Source organism: Panthera pardus, unplaced genomic scaffold, assembly GCF_024362965.1.
Source record: "Panthera pardus isolate Hobbes unplaced genomic scaffold, ASM2436296v1 HiC_scaffold_13, whole genome shotgun sequence".
Classification (NCBI taxonomy): Eukaryota; Metazoa; Chordata; class Mammalia; order Carnivora; family Felidae; genus Panthera; species Panthera pardus.
Genome location: NW_026526688.1, coordinates 85,248,883 through 85,268,166, shown reverse-complemented (window position 1 = coordinate 85,268,166; position 19,284 = coordinate 85,248,883). Strand labels below are relative to the sequence as shown.

The 19,284-nt window shown below is 38.8% G+C and overlaps 1 protein-coding gene across 3 annotated transcripts in view; it reads right to left on the bottom strand.

Moving 5' to 3' along the window:
* Positions 1-19,284, bottom strand: part of RNF150 (ring finger protein 150) — a 288,106-nt gene that overhangs the window by 120,740 nt on the left and 148,082 nt on the right. For all 3 annotated transcript variants that reach the window (XM_019420208.2, XM_019420199.2, XM_053901229.1), the window contains exon 2: positions 13,961-14,211. In XM_019420208.2, the coding sequence (XP_019275753.2) occupies positions 13,961-14,211 (251 nt within the window). The remainder of the gene's footprint in view (positions 1-13,960; positions 14,212-19,284) is intronic.

The window sequence follows — 19,284 nt, the reverse complement described above, 5'->3', positions numbered from 1 at the left end:
CCTTCTCCTTGACCATGGCTCCCTCCCCACCATGGTGGCCAAAATCTGTTTGTCCACCAAACCATGTCTCCACACTTCCTACCTTCTTCAATGTGGCCTCTTCTCTACCTTTAGTTGTGAACTTTGTTCTGCCAGTCTTCAGATTGATTTCTGGGGTATTCAGGACAATTAGATAAGCTATCTATCTAGTTGTATTTGTGGGATGAGGCAAGCGTAGGGTCCTCCTACTCTGCTGCCATCTTCCCCTCCAGTTCTCTAAAACAATTCTTTAGCAAATGAAATATGCCCTTCTTAAAGGTGAGCACACAAGGTAAGTTCAAAGACTACTTTAAATTTTGGCCTGCACTTAATTTCATTTTTGGCTGTATCTGAATAAAGATGAGGTGTCTTTAAAAAACATCCCCCTTTTCTCTTCCAGAAAAAGCCATTTCCATGCCCTTTTAAAGGAAAATGCAAGCTGCCTTTATTTTTAAAAAAGTGTCTATTCAGGAAATGTAAAGTATGTGGACATTAAGGAATCAGAGATTATGGTTAACAGCAGAGGTAATGGTGAAGGAATTAGACAAATTCCATTTCTGGCATTCTGATGGCTGAGAGCTAATGAGGTTAAAGGAGTTCAGTGGAGGATAAAGTCATTTGGGAGATGGGAGTCCCAAAGTAGAAGAATTAACAGATGGATAAATTAGAGTTAAAAAAAGAAAATAATCAAGTCCTCTTAAACATCAGGTCTATGAGTCCTTCCTCCCTGGAAGCCCCAAGATATCAAATACCTCACAAAAGGCAGGAAAACATGTTTTCTGTAATTATTCTGAGAAATGGTACAATGGCATGCTTTTTCTTTTCTCTTTCCCGTGGAGTTCCTTGAGTCAAACCTCCTTCGATATGTTATTGAGAAAGAATAAACATATACCTCTTTGGAAGAGGAAAAGGACAGCATTTGGGCAGAGGCTGACAGAAGATATGAAAGCCCTACCAGTGGAGGAAGAGATGTTCCTGATTCCTGGAGAATACAGAAAAATCAACTTCTGAGGTATGTATGACAATCAGGCAACCATGTAGTGCTAGATTTATAAAACAGATTAGCAAAATAAAGGAAAAGCACCATAAAGTTTTAAAAATGCTATGGCCACTTGCATGTAGTCAAATTTTGTTAGTATTTGCATGTCTGTGTTTCTTTTTAAGTGACATGAAAATCACACACACACGAATAGTGACTTCTGAATTCAAGAAAAATCTGTCCCACTTTCAACAACTTTCACACTAGTATTATTGGATTTCCAAAAGACAAAACTAACAAGAATATGAGTAAAACATCAACATTCTTAATAATATGGCCCAAACAAATCAGTTGCTTTTGTAATTGGCTCCTCTGTCTTTGGGTTTTTTTTAACGCACCAGGTATAAGTGAGAGGGAAAACTATAGGCCCTGCTCAAACTGAGTCTTGTATGTAGCCTGAATAGAGATTCTAAGGGTTCGAACCAGAAGTCTATCACAAAACAGATTCTTTCCTTTGTGGTTCTCAGAAATGCAGAGTGACACAATGCTAATGGAAGACCAAGGGGCCACCTTACATTTGCACGGGTCTTCTGTTTCAGGTAGGGTTTCCTTCCTCTTCTCCAAGGTGCTCCTATGGATTTTCTCTAGCCCAACTAGACCCAAATCATACTATTCACTAAAGATTGTCAGGAGTGGGACCATCTTGGTAACTAAATATATCCACCAATGTGATTGAAACAGATATAAAAAAAAATATTTACCAAGATTACTGGTTCCTGGCAGTGAAGATAAACAGCTTTATGGAAAATAAATACAGAACTGTTAATTAACAGAAGAAAGTCCTACATAGATGCCAACAAAGATGGGAAGTGACAGACTCCAATTCAACCCAATACGTATAGTTATCTCCTAAATACTTAAGAAACTGAGAAAAACAAGATGCTTTCTTCATGTTCCCCTCTGTGTTATACATAGATATGCAGTGATGAAAAAAAACAAAAACAAAAACAAAAACACCAAGGAATAAGGATTCCAAAACAGAGCATCGAGATCAAGTTTATGTTCTTCTATCTCATTTGACTGGTTAATTCTATATATTTGCCCCTTGTATCTGACTGCTATATTTTATAATCATGATTATTATCATTATCACTACCACCAAGTGGAAAAAATAACTAACTGTTCTTATGTTTTTTAGGTGAAGGAAAGACATTGTGACCATAAACAGAGTTGGTCCCAACTGTCTGGAACCCCATGTGGCCACAGGTGACTCAGACACTTCCTCCCTTACTCTAATACTTATTAATGATCCTTCCAGGCCTGGTTGACAGGACAGAAATCTTTGCACAGTCAGTCCAATTTCTATGATGTAGAGCACCATCCATAAATCTAGAAAACTGGATAAAGAATTAGACTATTCTAATGGCCATGGTGACCTCATGCAGCCGTGACTTAAGGCTGTTTGTGTACACACAACATGAGGTAAAAACATCAGGGTTATTTTTTGTGGAAGGTGTTGCAGAGGAGAAGGCAATGGCTTGAAAGTTAGAAGATCTGATTTTCAGTCCTATTTCTGTCACTAAGTAACTGTGACTTTGGTCAGGTCACTTACACATTTCAGACCTTAGTTTCCCTTATTAGTAAAAGCAGGTAAGTTAGTAATGTTATTTTCAGCTTTACCAGCTCAGGATTTTCATCCATGAAGAACAGAACTGGGAATGAAAGATCCTTTCAGATCCGAATTATCTTTTAAAAAAAGCAAATTCAAGGCTAAATACTGCACTAAATACTTCATGGATACAATGCAGTCTTTGCATTTCTGCCCCCCTAGGGCTCTGCACTTTGTCCAGAGCAACATCAGGGACCATTTTAGTCCTTTTTCTTTAGGAGACAGAAGCATCTCTACCTGTAGACCTTCCTCTGCTGACTGACACTCAGAATATCTCCTTTCCTTTTTCTTTCCCTGTAAAATTCAAATTTGTTTTATATTCTATTTCTTGCCTTGTTCTAACCTAACTTGAACACTGGCATGTACAAATGAAATCAAAGGGAGATGGGCTATTGTATATGCAAATAATAGGAAAAGGTATTCACCGAGAGAGGTAACTCTTTCAAGAAAACTTGTTTGAATGTCATTACCAGGCCTCACATGAAACAAAACAGGTCTGGTTCCCTTGGATTAGCCTCAAAGGCAATACTGTTTGTGAATAACAAAAAGAACCTTAGTTTATCTGCCTGTATTTGAAATAACCTCCATCTACTGGGAGTCCTGTGGTTTTCAGGACACAAACCCATTACTTGTATCTGAGATGGGATGTCCTATTAGAGAGTGGGACACTGATGCCCAGAGCATCACCAGAAGACAGGCTCACCTGCCACAGCCAGGGCAAGAATGCTGCTTGCTGGTTTTGCTTTGCCATCCTGTAGGGTTTCTAAAAGCAGGTAAGAATTAGTAAAAGGCAGCAGAAGTGGCACATTTGGGAAATGAGGGACACAGGTGTGGAGGAGAGACTGTGCATAGTGCACAATGGTGTTCACGATCAGAAGTCTGTCACCCATCCAGCCCTTGATGTCAAAGTTCAAAAAGAAGTTACTAGTTGGGATGTCATTAGATGGGTAGAATGAAGATGAATCCTTAGCACACTCTGTGAAGCCCCCAGAGGTAGGGAATCTTAAACTACATAGTAGAAAGGACTTAATCAGAATGCCTGGTTGGCTTAGTTGAGAATCTGACTCTTGATTTCGGCTCAGGTCATGATCCCAGGGTCACGGGATCAAGCCCCGCATTGGGCTCTGTGCTAAGCATGGATCCTGCTTAAGATTCCCATTCTCTCTGTCTCTCCCTCTCTCCTTCTCTCTCTCCCTCTCTCCCTCCCCTGCTTGTACATGCATTTACTCTCTAAGATTAAAAAAAAAATTTTTTTTAAAGGACTTAATGAGTCCTTACTTCTAATGCCAAAAAGGGCCAAAGTTCAAATAGTAGAAAGGTGAGGAGTCCCCACGTTCACTGCTATGGCAGAAATGGGGCTGGCACCCTCCCCGTGGGTCAGGTCTCCTCAGTATCTCAATATCGTCTGTAGAGGCAGCTTGGTCTTGTGGAAACTACTCTGACTTGAAATCACCAGCCTGGTTGTGTCTCCATGAAAAAAAAAAAAACCCAAAAACCTCACTTCGCATTTCTCTGTCTCAAATTCATTATATCTAATGTCCTTTAAGTTCTAAATACTATGGTTCTGGGGGCAGATGGTCAGCATTCTCATCCGCATGAGTAGAATGATGGCCAGGTATCTCTTCCTCCCAGTTCTTACCACTGTGCTTTCCCATCCACAGCTTTCCGGGAACGGGGGTTCTCAGGGGGAGAGGTGTCCAGGCTATGCATGTAGAAGTCCACCCTGCGGATCAATGGGCTATTTTCTTAACATACTCATCCAGGGGCATCACGAAGACGTGAGGAGAGAAAGAGAGATATGGCACAGTATTTAAAAGTCACCCAGACTTGTGTCAAATGGCCAGTAAAATGTTTTTCCTAATCATTATAGGGCCTTTCTATCTCTGATAAGCAGCTTCCCACGCCATCCTGGTGCCTTCACCAGCGGCCTGCTGCTCCCACAGACACATGTGTGGCAGAAAAGACCTCCTTCACCTCAGCGCCCTTCCCACAGCTTCCTCTCTTGGGCCGACTTTCTTTGCTCTGGAGGGCATAACCACTGTCCCTACCTTTATGATTCAGGTGGGTTCCTGACTTCAAATGCTCCTGTGCACTCACTACACTGGATGGTCCTCTTGCCTCATGATCCTGCCTTGCCTACCACCCTGTTATTTTGCTCCCAAATCACAATTAAATTCAAACCTTATTATTATTATTTTTTTTTGGCTTAAAACAACAGAAATTTACGGTCTCAAAGTTTTGGAGGCTAGAAGTCCAAGATCAAGGGGTCCACAGGATTGATTCCTTGTGAGGGAGAATCTGTTCCATGCTTCGTGCTTAGCTTCTAGTGGTTTGCTGGCAATCTGTGGCATTCCTTGGCTTGTATACGTACCATCCCAACTCTGCCTTCATCTCCAAACAGAGTTCTCCCTGTATGCGTGTCTGTGTCCAAATTTTCCTCCTTTATAAGGAAACCAGTCATTGGGTTAGGATCCCAACTTACTCCTAAATGACCTTATCTCAAGTAATGGTGCCTACAATGACCCTACTTCCAAATAAGGTCACATTCCGAGGTACTCAGGGTTATGACTTCAACGTATGAATTTTCAAGGGGACATGATACAACCCGTTACACTGTGTAATGGAAGAAAAAGAAAGGAATCTCTTGATGAAAGGGTATGGGAAAATCTCTAAGATGCAAAGAAATCAACATTGCAAATGATAATGTGCTACACTTTATGTAAGAAAGGATGAAAAGAACATGTACATATGTGTGTGTGTTCATAAAAATATCGCACCAGAAACGTGTTTGCACCAGAAATCACTACCATGTGTGCTTCTGGGGAGATACTTGGGTTTCTAGAGGAGGAGAAGGGTGGGAAAGAGAATTTTTAATGCAAATCTTTTTTATTATCCTTGCATTTGGAACCATGAGAATATACTACTTATTCAGAAATTTGATTTAAGAATAATAAAAAGCAAATTGAATCAAGACTGCTAAACTACTCTCAAGAAGAATGATACCAATTTCTGAAACCCGCTATCATCGTAAGTATGGAGCCCTTTACACCCTTGCCTCCCCAGGATTGGGTTTTAGCAGGTTTGCTTTTTCCTAAATTTGCAGGCAAAAAAATGACATCTGATTGTTTAATTTGCTTACAATGATCTCCTCCAGGCACCACTTGCCTTCCTTAGATCAAGTATCATCTTAACATCTTTTGTGGCATTTTTTGCTCATTATAGGAACACATTCTATATCAAAGAAATTCACTTTTTGAATTTGCCATACATGTTGCAAATGTTCTTAATGTCAGTGAGTTCCTTTCACACATGGAAGATTTAAATGGATGTGTAAAATTTATGTGTGGCAGGTGCACTGTTGAGCTGCCAGAAAGACAGGAATGAACCTGGAAAAACGTGAATTATCAGTGGTTCTTAGGGATTACTCACATTCCCTGGAAAAAAATCTAGAAAGGACAGCAGCCCTCCTACCATTCTCAATTTTGGGTCCTGCACAAGATGGGGCACGTCTTTTTTGCAGAAGTCTCGACTGAAACTGTGTCTACAATGATAATCAACAGTGAGCACTTTTGTGGTGCTTATTCTGTAAATGACAACTGGAAAAGAATGGCATCTCCAGGAGGAGACCAACCCGCTGGGCTTGGACCGCCAGGAGGTGCATAAGACGTTCTCAGGATGGAGCATTTCAAAGATGTTAAAGATCCTAGCTTTAAAAACTGCCAAGCTGTGTGTCCTTGGGCAACAGCTTACCTTCTCTGTTTCCTCACCTGAAGAATGGGGATATACTTACAGTACCTTCATCATAGAGTTAAGAAGAAGTATGTCATATATAGAAAGCACTTAGAACAGAACAAACTCTATTTACTTTTAAGTGGTCCCAGCTCCTAACAGACATTCCAGCTCTGACAGTATTTTAGACCCTTGCCTAAGCTGCCTAAAGGGAGTCACATTTATGTCTGGGTTTATGTCTGATTATGACAACTGAGTATTCTAGGATTCATCAGAGATGAGGCTCCAGTGGGCTACAGTGTGACATGAAAAGCAGTCCCCTCAAGGTCCTGTGTGTGCTCTGCGATAACCTGCCTCCTAACCGATATGGGATGCTCCAACAGGCTCTCCACATCACGGGGCTTGTTCAGAAATGGGAATTGGGAGTCTGGCCACTTCCTTCAGCTCTGTGGAAACAATTAATCCCTGTATTAAGGCATACATAAGCTGGCTGATAGACCAGGGTCCCCAAAGGACGCTGGCCTGGAAGAAAAGATGGGGCTGTACGAAAGAAAAGCATCATGAGTGTAAAAAGGTCCCAGTGGACCCTGAGCAGAGGGCAGTGGGTGCGGATGGAGTGTGAGGTTGTGGCTGGTCTCCGCAAACCAACCTCCTTGTTTCCCTCCCCCTGGAGGCTTGCATGCACAGGGAAAGTGAGGTGTGAGGCAAGGAGGGAATGGATTCAAATAGTGATATGAACTGGAAAGAAAACAAATACATAAAATAATATGATAGAGGGAAAGAGAGTGGGGTGTGAGGCCACATAAGCAGACATCAAGCTGTCTTTAGATCTCTTCTCCTGGATGCTTAGTCTCCAAGGGAGCTCATCCTGTCCTGGCGATTTAAATGGCATCTATGTACTGACGGCTCCTGTATTTCTATCTCCAGCTCTTCTTCTCTCCTGATCTCCAGACTTGCATATTGAAATACCTGGTGTCTGTGTTAGATACCTGGTAGATACAGGGATGCCTGGGAGGCTCAGTCGGTTAAGCCTCCGACTTCAGCTCAGGTCATGATCTCAGGGTTGGTGGGTTCGAGCCCTGCATTGGGCTCTGTGCTGACAGCTCAGAGCCTGGAGCCTGCTTCGGATTCTGTGTCTCCCTCTCTCTGCCTCTCCCCTGCACGTGTTCTCTCTCTCTCTCAAAAAAAAAAAAAAAAAAAAAAAAAAACCAAAAAAACACAAAAAAAACAAACCCAAAACATGAAAAAAATTTTTTAAAAGATACCTAGTAGATATAATAGGCTTCTCAAATTTAACATCGGCAAATTCAAATTCTGAGTTCCCAGCCCCTCAGGATCTCTTCTCCTGTCTTTTCCATTTTGGTTCATGCTGTGAAAACTGACCTAATTGCATCCTTGATTCTTCTCTTTCTCTCACACATATGGTAAACATGTAATTTACTATCCAAACTATCACTTTTGAGAGTAAAATGGGGAGTTATTAACAATTAGGCTGGTACAACAGGTATAAACTAGGATATATTCTTTATACTCTATATTTAATCCATAGGATTTAAAAATATGATCCTAATCAGATTCCTTCTGAATTCTTGTTCACTCTGGTCCAAATCCATCACTTGTCATCTGACTACTGCACTAGACTCTGAGTGGGTTTCTATCTGTTTTCATGTGTATTGCTTGTTGACAGCATTACAAGGCAAGCTATGTGAAGGCAGAGCCCTTGTCTATAATGTGGAAAACAACTTTTGTTACATATAGCACAGAAACTTCTAGAAGCCTAGAAAGGGAAGTGTTAAGAGTTTCTGCCTCTGGAGAGAGCTGGAGGAAGGGAGGTTGATAAAGGGAGTTTGAGGTGGGAAGAAATTTACTTTTAAATACACACCCTTTTGTTTGTTTGTTTGTTTTCTAACTGTGTGCATACCCTATTACTATAAATTAAAAACCACTGCTACCTGGGGAATCACTCTCCAAGAAAGCCAGATTCTTTCTCTATAGTCTATTTTTATGCTTTCCTTTTCCCATAACTCTGGAGAAAAGATGGAAAAAAGATCCCATTTCATTTCAAATTGTGTCAGTTGAGCTAAAAACCCACATCTAGATTTAACTCTTTGTGAATTACATAAGAATGGAGATATTTATTTCTTTATTTAGGGTGCTTGCGTGGCTTAGTTGGTTGAGTGTCCAATTCTTGATTTCGGCTCAAGTTATGATCCCAGGGGCATGGGATTGAGCCCCACATTGGGCTCTGCACTGCGCATGGAGCCTCCTTGAGATTCTCCCCCCACTCCCCCTCTTTCCCTTTGCCCCTCCCCCCTACTCCTATGCCTGTGCTGTCTCTCTAAAAAAAACAAAAAAAGAATTGAGCTATTTACATGGGGGGGGGGATTACTATTTTCTAAGAACTACCTTATCTATTAAAGGTGATCTAGTTAACAACTGTCTAATGTGTCACACGTATTTTCTCACTCAATAGCCCTTGGATGCAGCTGAAGAGGAGATCAGTCTCACTTTACACATGAGGAAGTATAGGCCTAGAAAGGCAAAGTACCTAACCTGTGTAAAGTCACACAACTAAGAATCACCCACCAGGGTACAGATTTGAATCCAGACCTAACTCCAAATCTGGTGTCTGTAACGATTACGTGGCACTAGATTTATCTTGGTGTAATTGCTTTAGGAGATGCAGCACACCAGCCAAATCTCTCCCTTCACTTTTAGTTACACCTTTATTCTCCATGTCACCACCTAAAACACCCTGGTGTGAGGCTACTAATCTAGAGAATATCTAGCAAATCTTACTCCATGGGAAATGGCACTGAAGTGATCTTCTCCAGGTACAGTAAGACACGCCGGCCAGTGATCATGTAAGATGATGGAGACTGCTCTTCAGTTGTGATCTGCACAAAGCTAAGTGGAACCTGATGTGCTCACCTGCCTAAGTCAAGTTCGGTCTCTCTTGCCTGAATGGTTGAATACTTCACCAATGCAACATTAAGACCTTTGATATTCCATTTTCGTCTGTGAGCCTACAACTAACCTGAGAGTCAATCTTTCTGAAGGGCCGGTACTGCTTTAATAAAAATAAATGACTTAAGTTAACCTGAGGCTTATTATAGCTATAGCTTGCATAGCTGAAGCTTTCTACTGAGTGGAATGGGGCACTGTCCATCAAAGGAGAAATCTTTTTCTAAAGGAAATTATATGTTCTTATTCCATCCATCAAAGGACCAAAGTATAGTGCCTATTTTGATCAGGAAACAGTGCTAACTTTTAACATGATCCCAATTCATGGAGTGACCCTGAGGGGAATAGTTTACAATTTAAGGAAAGTTAATCAAATTGGAGCAGAGTAGAAGCTTAAACCCTATGAACCACTTAACACACCATCCAATTCCAATTAGCTTCTCACCTAAATCACAGAGTATGCATATGCCTGGAGACATGCAAACTACATTTACCTGCACAAAGCGGATTAGTGATTGAAATAATTGATCAACTAATAGATTCAAGCTTAAAATTTCATGGCTGACTGAATTGCCTAATGATGGCTTGGACTATCCATAGACTCAAAAACATAGGGTTACCATTTTCATTCATCATTATCAAATTAGCTAGATATCTTAGCAATAACTGATTTATATATGTGTAGTTTCTTAATATGTAAACTTTAGTAACCAGTGAAACTGAATATATTAGTTCTATGTCTATTTTCATTGCCTGTGTCTGACTGGTAGCACATGTCCACTTAAATTCCAGAATATTCAATAAAAGTGGTAGAGTTGGATTTGTAAGTAGTCATCAAGAAATCTATATGATAGTAATAATGGATACCATTTATTGAGAGCTTAAAAAGTCATTAGCCTCATGTTCAGAGGCTTTAAAAAATATACATTAGCCCATAACCATAAGAGGAAGATATATTCCCATTTAGTTTAGAAAACCAAAGCATGAAAAGATTAAGTAACTTGCTCATGTTTGGTAAGTGGTGGAAGTGGACTACTATATAGCCACTAAAAATCATGTTTTAAAGATTATTTCATGACAGGGGAAATGCTCACCAGTTAATTAAAAAATAGAATACAAAGCTTACATGTATATTTGTGTGTCATGCATAGACACATATATAATCAGAATTTACCAAATATATATTTAGGTGGTTACAAAACCTGAAAGGTAATGTCGTCAACTGTTAACAATTCCATGGGGTAATGGGTGATTTGTCTTCCCTTTTAGTAATTTTTTTGAATGCCAAAATTTATTAGATTGAGCATGTATCAAATTGAGAAGCAGAAAACATGCAGTAATAATGTTTTTAAGAAATTGTTCCAGAAGCTGTAGAATATTTAAACAAACCAATTGCCATAAAATAGAAGAAGTCAAAGAGTTGTCCTTTTAAACGATAACCCAGACCTTACTGGCATGCAGAAATTTTCTACTGTAACTTGAAGAATCAGCTAATTGCAGGGGCACCTAGGTGACTCAGTCGGTTAAGTGTCAGACTCTTTATTCTGCTCAGGTCACGATCTCATGATTCACATGAGGCTCTGCACTGCCAGCACGGAGCCTGCTTGGGATTCTCTCTCCCTCTTTCTCTGTCCCTCCCCTGCTCATGCTCACTCTCTCCCTCTCAAAATAAATAAATTGACATTAAAAATATATTTAAAAAAATCCGCTAATTCCAGTGCCATTTAAAAGGCTCATGAGTTGGGCTGTCCCATGGTACTTTCCATGATGATGGGAATGTCTACCAAATGGCAGTGCACATATAGGACATTCGAAATGTAGCCAGTGTAACTGAGAAATATAATTTTAAATTTCATTGTATTACAATTAATTTAAATTTAAATAGTCACACATGGTTAGTGGTTACTGTGTTGGATATTGCAGCTCTAGACTACCAAAAAAGGAGAAGAATTTGCAAATTTCTCAAAAAAGGCCATATAACTATTACCTGAAAATGATATAAATGTAAACTATGGATGAATTTCACATATGAATATTAGGGTAAAAACAAATAAAATACAAATACAATCTAGCATATGTTACAATAGTATCTATTGAAGATTCAGGATGGTTTGATATTGAGAAATCCATTAACGTAATACAATCCTACTAACACATCAAGAGAGAAAACTCAGACCATATCTGTTGAAAAGGCATTTGTCAAAATTAAACATCTTGATTAAAATGATAAAATCCTCATTAAAGGTCATTAAGACTATTATGTGTGAAAATATATAGAGAACTCTTAGAACATGCTGCAGATAATACTATATAATATTACCATTATTATTAAGGTAATAATAAGGCATGTTATAGTCATTAAAAATGATTTGTGTATGAAAAATGATATTTCATTTATAACAGCAACACAATTATTAATTACCTAGGACTAAACATAAGAAAAATGTGCAAGATTAGATAATAATATTTAAAAATGCTAGTAGGAGGCAAAAAAGAATCACTGAATAAAGGGCAAACATATACAATACTTAGGAAGATTCAACACATAAGGTTAGAAATTATTCTGTAAATTTAAAAAATATAAAAGGGAATTTAAATTCATATAAAAATAGACATAAAAAGTGAAGGTAGAGAAATAAAGGAAGATTATGAGAATATTATAGTGCTAAAGTACTCAAAATACTACGGTAATGGAGTATGAATAGATAGATTATGGTACAGTTTAGAGGGCACAGAAATAGAACCAAATACATAGGAGTATTTAATATATGCTGAATGGGGATACTGAATGTGAGGGAGAGGAAGATTAATTATTGAATAAATACCAGTCATAAAATCTATTAGGTAGGCCATCTGGAATGAAACAATGTTGGCTCTCTACTTCTTTATGCTGAGAAAAGTTCTCTGTAGATTAAAAAACTTAATCATAAAAGTGAAATAAAAAGTAGTGGATGGAAATGAGAGAATGTTTTTCTACAGTCTTGGGCTGCAGAAGATCCATTACACAAAACTCAGGAGTTACATAAAAAGGTAAGTGCAGTTATGTAAAACCCACAAATTCCTTCATGGCAAAGAGCGCCACAGATAAATCAAAGGCAATGACAAATTGGGAGGATAAAACTGTCAGTTTTATGTTGGTTAAGGCTTATGACTAACAGTCTTCTCATCAATTCCTTTGACTTACACAGATCAGTAAGAAAATGACCGACAACTTAACTGAAAAGTGGTCAAATAACATAAGCAGGTACTCCAGAGAAAAAAATTTCACTTTTTTCTATGTTGCTTGAAAAGATATCCAACATTATTTGTGATAAGAAAAATGTGATACCATTTTTAACTAATCAAATTGCATACAACAAAAAGGCCTAACATTTTTTTGCCAAGGATATGGGAAAACAGTATTATTAGTACATTATTGTATACGTTAGTGTAAAGAGTACTATACTAATGTTTGTATTAGTATAAACAGTATTAGTTTATCATTGGTTAATATAAAAATTCATTCAACCTTTTTGGCAGACTTTGGGCAATATCTATCATAGTTTAATTTACATATACCATTGTCCTAGCTGTTACATTTCCAAAATTTACCTTAGAGGTATACTCACAAATGTGCTTAATGTCACACAGACATTTTTTTTTAACAGAGCTGGTTTAATAGATGTGAAATATGCAGAAAATGAAATGTTATACAGTCATTAAAAATGAGAAGGCAGCTTGAAGCGAGTGTGTAGATGAATAATTTCCAAGAAGTAAGAAATAAGGATCTAGAGTTAAGTGTGCTATCATTTGTTTAAAAATGTGTGTGTGTTTGTAAGCACATGAAATGTCCCTGGAAGAGAAGATATTCTAGGAAGATGGCTGGATAACTGAGGGACAGATATGGGAAGGCAAACACTTTTAACTTCATACTATTTTATACCTTTTGCATTTACACTATGTATATCTTATCTGATCCAAAATTAATTGCTTTTTTAAAAAATTTTTTTTAATGTTTATTTATTTTTGAGACAGGGAGAGACACAGCATGAACAGGGGAGGGTCAGAGAGAGGGAGACACAGAATCTGAAGCAGGCTCCAGGCTCTGAGCTGTCAGCACAGAGCCTGACGCAGGGCTCAAACTCACGGACCACGAGATCACGACCTGAGCCGAAGTCGGCCACTTAGCCGACTGAGCCACCCAGGCGCCCCTAATTGCTTTTTAAAATAGCTTTTATTTTTTATCTTCTTTTTTTTTCTTCCATTCACCAGTAGGAAATCCTGGCTTTTCTCACACAATGTTGCCACTGTTAGCACAATCTCAGCTCATTCCCTTCTCCCTTTATTATGTGCCTAAGTAAATAATCATCAAAAAAATGACCAATAGGAATGTGGGACAAAACACCTCAACATTACAGAATAACACTAGTAAATATCAAAACATGTGTATTTGGGAACGATCTGGAAAACTATATGGCAAATGGTAACAGTGTTTATGTTGAGGGTGGGGATAATAGGTGATTTTGTTTTTGTCTTGGTATTTTCTGTGATTTTCAAAGTTTATATAATAATATGTATTACTTTTATAGTAATTTTTAATTAAACAATTTTTTGGTACTCACCTGGTTCCTGTCCCTGGCATTTGCATATCGAAACCTCTGGATATAATAAAAGACCAGCCATGCGAGGGATATGATCATCAGGACAATGAAGGAGATGGAGACAAACACAACCGAAGTGCGGCTCACGTATTTCTGCAAGTTCCGGGTTCCAATGGTGATGTACATTGTCACGGTGATGTTCCTTTCCAGAAGGCTTACTATCTCCTTCCCTTTTGGTTCAGGAATCATTATTGCCACGATGTCTTCAACGCCTGTTGTGACGGAGGCAAGAGAGGAACAATAAGGATAAGGGGATAAGAGAGAGGGGGGAAATCATAGTGAAATGTCTAGTCAAAGTAACATGTAGCCAAATAACGACCCTACTTTTGATAATTCTATGCCAGATCTAATAGCTGGAAACAGAGTCAAATTCTCAACCTCCTTCAGTTACCTTGGGATGCTGCTGTCTTATATAGGAGAAAAGAACCTAAATTGAACTCATGATCATGCTACTCTCTAGCTCTCTAAGGTTCTGACCCTGGTCTGATAAAAGTGGACCCCTTCCCACCTAGCCCAGTTTATGGTTCTCTGTTGCATCTCACAGACACTGAGGAGGGGGAGAGGACCTGCTACTCCATAGCAAAGGGGTAAAATGCCCAGTTCTATGCTACCTGTCTGGCACATTCTCTTTCCCCCTCATGGCACCAGGAATACTCAATTCTCTATCATTTCTAAGGCAATTTTCTCCTATGCTGAGTACCCAAAGTAACTCCAAATGGGTTTCTTTCAAGTTCTAATGATTTATAAACATAAAATCATGGTCTCAGAACTATTTTCTGCTTATTTTATCTAATTCAATGTAAACAGCTTGCATTTTCTCATACCAAGCAAAGGGATGATGGAGGCTGTACAGATAATTTCAAAATTGTTTTACCTCAACTGTCAAATACTCCTCTACCACAATATCCATTATTGGACAGTTTGAAGCAAAAGTGGCAATTTTGGGGGGCTGAGTTACCTGGGTCACTGTCCCTATTCTTTATGATACTGTGAGAGGCACAGCCTCTTGGTGAGAAGTTCTGGGGACTCTACAGGGAGTCTCTAGTACGGATATGATTTCAGCTCCAAAATGACCAGCTCAACATGTCACTGTGGCTGATACTTGAACTAGACTATTAATTTCAATTTCACAAGGATAGGTTCTCAGGTATCACCCCAATTCATGCTCATAAAGTTCTTCAAGAGCCCCACTTCTATATGGACATAGCCCATTCCTGGGGTCACTACAAATTAAAAGGTGCAAATTTGCAATTAGGATGTTGTAGATCCGGGGCAAAATTAAACACTGCTATAGCTGCTTAAAGCTGACCTTGTTCATGTGCAGAGGTCAGTCAGCTACCGGAACTACCAGATTACATTTGCTCAGAGTGTTACAAGCTCTTAGAGGCTACTTAGGGCTTTCACTTGACCTTGATCTCTATGCAAGTTTTCAATCCTAAATTCCTTGATGGCATTTCACTGAATAAGTACTTTAAAAGCTAACTATATACAAAGGTATTTGTATGTGCTACATCAATTATATATTTTTAAAATCCCTAAAACCTTTGTATTGGCCCAATGGTACAAATCATAAAGCCCCAATGTTTAGATTTGGTTGTTATTTCTGAGAATTACTAAAGCCAATGGCTTGAATTTCAGCTTTTCAGAGTATTACTGACAATTCTGATGCTCCTCTTTTCATGTTTACTTTGGCTAATGGCTGCCTGTGGTCTGAGGTTTTGGGAGGGATTAAGGCTGCTGATGGGTTTTGTCTCTACGGAAATATGATCTTCTGCATATACTGGACTAATCTGACCTGGTGAGGCTCATTCCAGTGCTGTAGCTATTTTACAGGTATTTAAGTAGTGGTAGAATTATAATTTTTTCACTTAATTTACTTCCATACTTCCATCTTTAAAGCATGTCTATTCAGGACTCTAGGATTCGATTTTTGAGGATGGGATCTTGGGGTTATTTATGGGACTTTGTATGCTCAGACTTGCACAAATTCTACATTTTTATTCCTATTTCAGTCTTTTTAATTATCTATTTTTATTGAAGTATAGTTAATATCTAATACTGTATTAGTTTCAGACGTACAACATAGTGATCCAACAATTCAATTATGCTATGCCCAGCGTGATAGGTTTTACATTTTTTAGCAGTCAAATTTTATTAATATATTCCTTTATGGCCTTCACTTTTAATTCTCTGCTTGGAAAGTGCTTCCTCACTCAAGATGAAAGAAATACTCATTGAAAATGGCTTCTCAAAAGATGATTTTTTTTACATTCAAATCTTAAACAACCTGAATGTGATTTAGTAACAATATTTACTCAGCTCTTATAATGTGACAGGCAGAGAAGAGACAGGATGCAGTTTATTTTTCCCTTAAATTCTCAGATCTGTTCGGATGTACTTTTGGACTTTTTAGTAAGGCTGACCTATCCTTTGCTGAACCTGCAGCAGGCTGCTTTAGTTGTGTAGTTTTTAACATATTTATTGTCTGGTGGCCTAACTCTGTCTTCGCTAATTCTCCTCCATACAACTTTCCTATTATATACTTATACTTAAAAGACCATAGAGCCTAAGAATGAAGAGTCAAACCCCAGCTAAGCATTTTAAAAACAGGCAACCAAATTTTAGATATCCACAGAGTTTTAAATTACATCATCATCCATTTTTAAGGACCTAAGAGAACATTTTCTCTTCCTGTAGGGCAAAGTATAATTAACCATTTTAAAGCATTTATTTTAAACATAAGTGCTTAGTTAACACTGCCTGTGTTGTTTGTATCACTGGTGTACCTTCATGACAGAGGATAACCACTTGGAAAGAGAAACAGTGAAAAGGGCAGTGAGGCAGTTCTATTTATTTAGCCTCAGCTTTATTCATTTTTCTAGGGCTAATGATGGTAAAAAAAAAAAAAAAAAAAAGGGATTCTTGGATGTTTCTCTATGTGCTTTAGGCTATGGGTTATTGTGCATGGTAAAAAGGGTATGCATTTATCCCAATAGAAACAGTCATTAAGAATTTAGGTACGGGGCGCCTGGGTGGCTCAATCGGTTAAGCATCCGACTTCGGCTCAGGTCATGATCTCACGGTCTGTGAGTTCAAGCCCCGCGTCGGGCTCTGTGCTGACCGCTCAGAGCCTGGAGCCTGTTTCAGATTCTGTGTCTCCCTCTCTCTCTGCCCCTCCCCTGTTCATGCTCTGTCTCTCTCTGTCTCGAAAATAAATAATAAAAAACGTTAAAAAAAATTAAAAAAAAAAGAATTTAGGTACTTAGGGTATCTAAAAACAGTACAATAAAGTGGATCCGGATGAATTATCTCATCAGTCTTAGCAATGCACAAAATCGAGGGCAAAAACTACTACAGGGTCTCATATGTTCAAATGAGACATATGTACCAATGTGAGTAATCAGATAACTCCCTGACCTTTGCTTCATTGTGAAATGTGCAGCTGTACTGTCAGGGAGGAGCCAGCAGACTCTCCCCAGGTATACGGCAGTGTAATTGCTTCCAAGGTGTGTGTGAGGGAGGGAGAGAAGAAGAGGTGAGAATATGCTGAAAGCCGAGTGATCTCGCAGTTACATGTAGCCCTAAGTATCTAATGTAGGACACATGGGAGACTCAGAGACTCAGAGACTCAGGGAAGAGAAATCAACAAGTAGCATATTTCGTGGGGGTAAAATCTACAAAGAGACCCTGCTATTTGGGTGCTTCCATGTTTACTGTAACACCTAATCATTCTGAGTGCGGCTTTTTGTGAAATTATGTCAGCGGACCATTTATTTCCCTCCCAAAGGCATTGTACACTACTGAGTGACCGCTGTTATATAATTATTGTGTATTCTGGAAAGGCTCTTCAGCCCTGTGAGACAATGTGTGAGAGGCACACATATGACCTGGCGGCCAGACAAATACAGAGCACTCTGTATTTTTAGTGCTTCCCTTCCCAGGGGAGTGCTCAATTGCCATTATCTCATTTGGTATATGCAGATAGTAAGGGATCAGAGCAAAAGTTCAGAAAGCTAAAAGATATTTAATAACCAGAAAGTCCGTTACTTGTAAATTCAAAATCAGGTTATTAAAACACTGCATTAAGAGAATGTCTAGAACACCAGCAGAGTGCTAGGTATTTTATAGGGCTGGCCGACCTGTTCCTCCCTGTGCATCTTGTAGAGAGATAACATCCCTCCTAGGTTCCTGTGATCAAAAATCCTTTTTCAATTCTCTGTGTCCTCTATGGAGGGCCTTTTGGAATTTAGGCAATAATAAGAAAAGGCTACAGTGCTCATTTGTGAGAATTTCTATTTATATACTTAATATTTACTTTTTTTTTTTTACAATCAGCTCCTGATGATCATTTATTCTTGTGACATAAGGTATATAAACTGATCTTAAAAACTGCAAAGTATTTACATAAATTTAAAGTATTACCACTTAATTAAAAATATTTTTGGGGCGCCTGGGTGGCTCAGTCTGTTGGGTGTCTGACTTCGGCTCAGGTCATGATCTCACGGGTTCATGAGTTCAAGCCCTGTGTCGGGGTCCGTGCTGACAGCTCAGAGCCTGAAGCCTGCTTCAGATTCTGTCTCCCTCTCTCTCTGCCCCTACCCAAATCACGCTCTCTCTCTCTCTCTCTCAAAAATAAATAAAACATTAAAAAATTTTTAATAAAATTTAAAAAAATTTAATAAACACAGATGTAAAAGTCCTAAATAAAGCACTCACAAATAGAACTCAACAATACAGTAAAAGAATCTGCATGATCAAGTGGGATTTATTTAAGGAATATGAGGGTGATTTAACATTAGAAAATATATTTATGCTTTTTAATACATTAACAAATTAACAAAGCATATGACCATCTTGTGCAGCTAGCTGTCCTTCAGTATCTGGTCTCTTTCTTGCCCACAATATTAGTGTTTTAGGTAGGCACAAGCTGACCTGTGGAAAATGCTAATTCCTAGCCTCCCTTGCAGCTAAATGTGGCTATGTGATTAGTATTTGGCCACTGAGATATGAATGAAGATGATGTTTGCCACTCTAGGGTCTTATCCACAAAGGATGGAGTATGTGCTCCCCAGACTGCCTGCCCTTTTCCCTGACTTCAGTTAGAGACATGTGGAGCAGCCAGCTTCTTAGAGAAGGAAGCCCATGTTGAGGATGGCACCCATTCCTGATTCTTATTAAGAACAGTATAAGGGAATCTCCTTAATGTGATAAAGCTCTTCCAGAAGTAGCACACTGAATGGAGGAAACAACACTAGAAGTTCTCCAACTCAAACCATGAGTAAGAC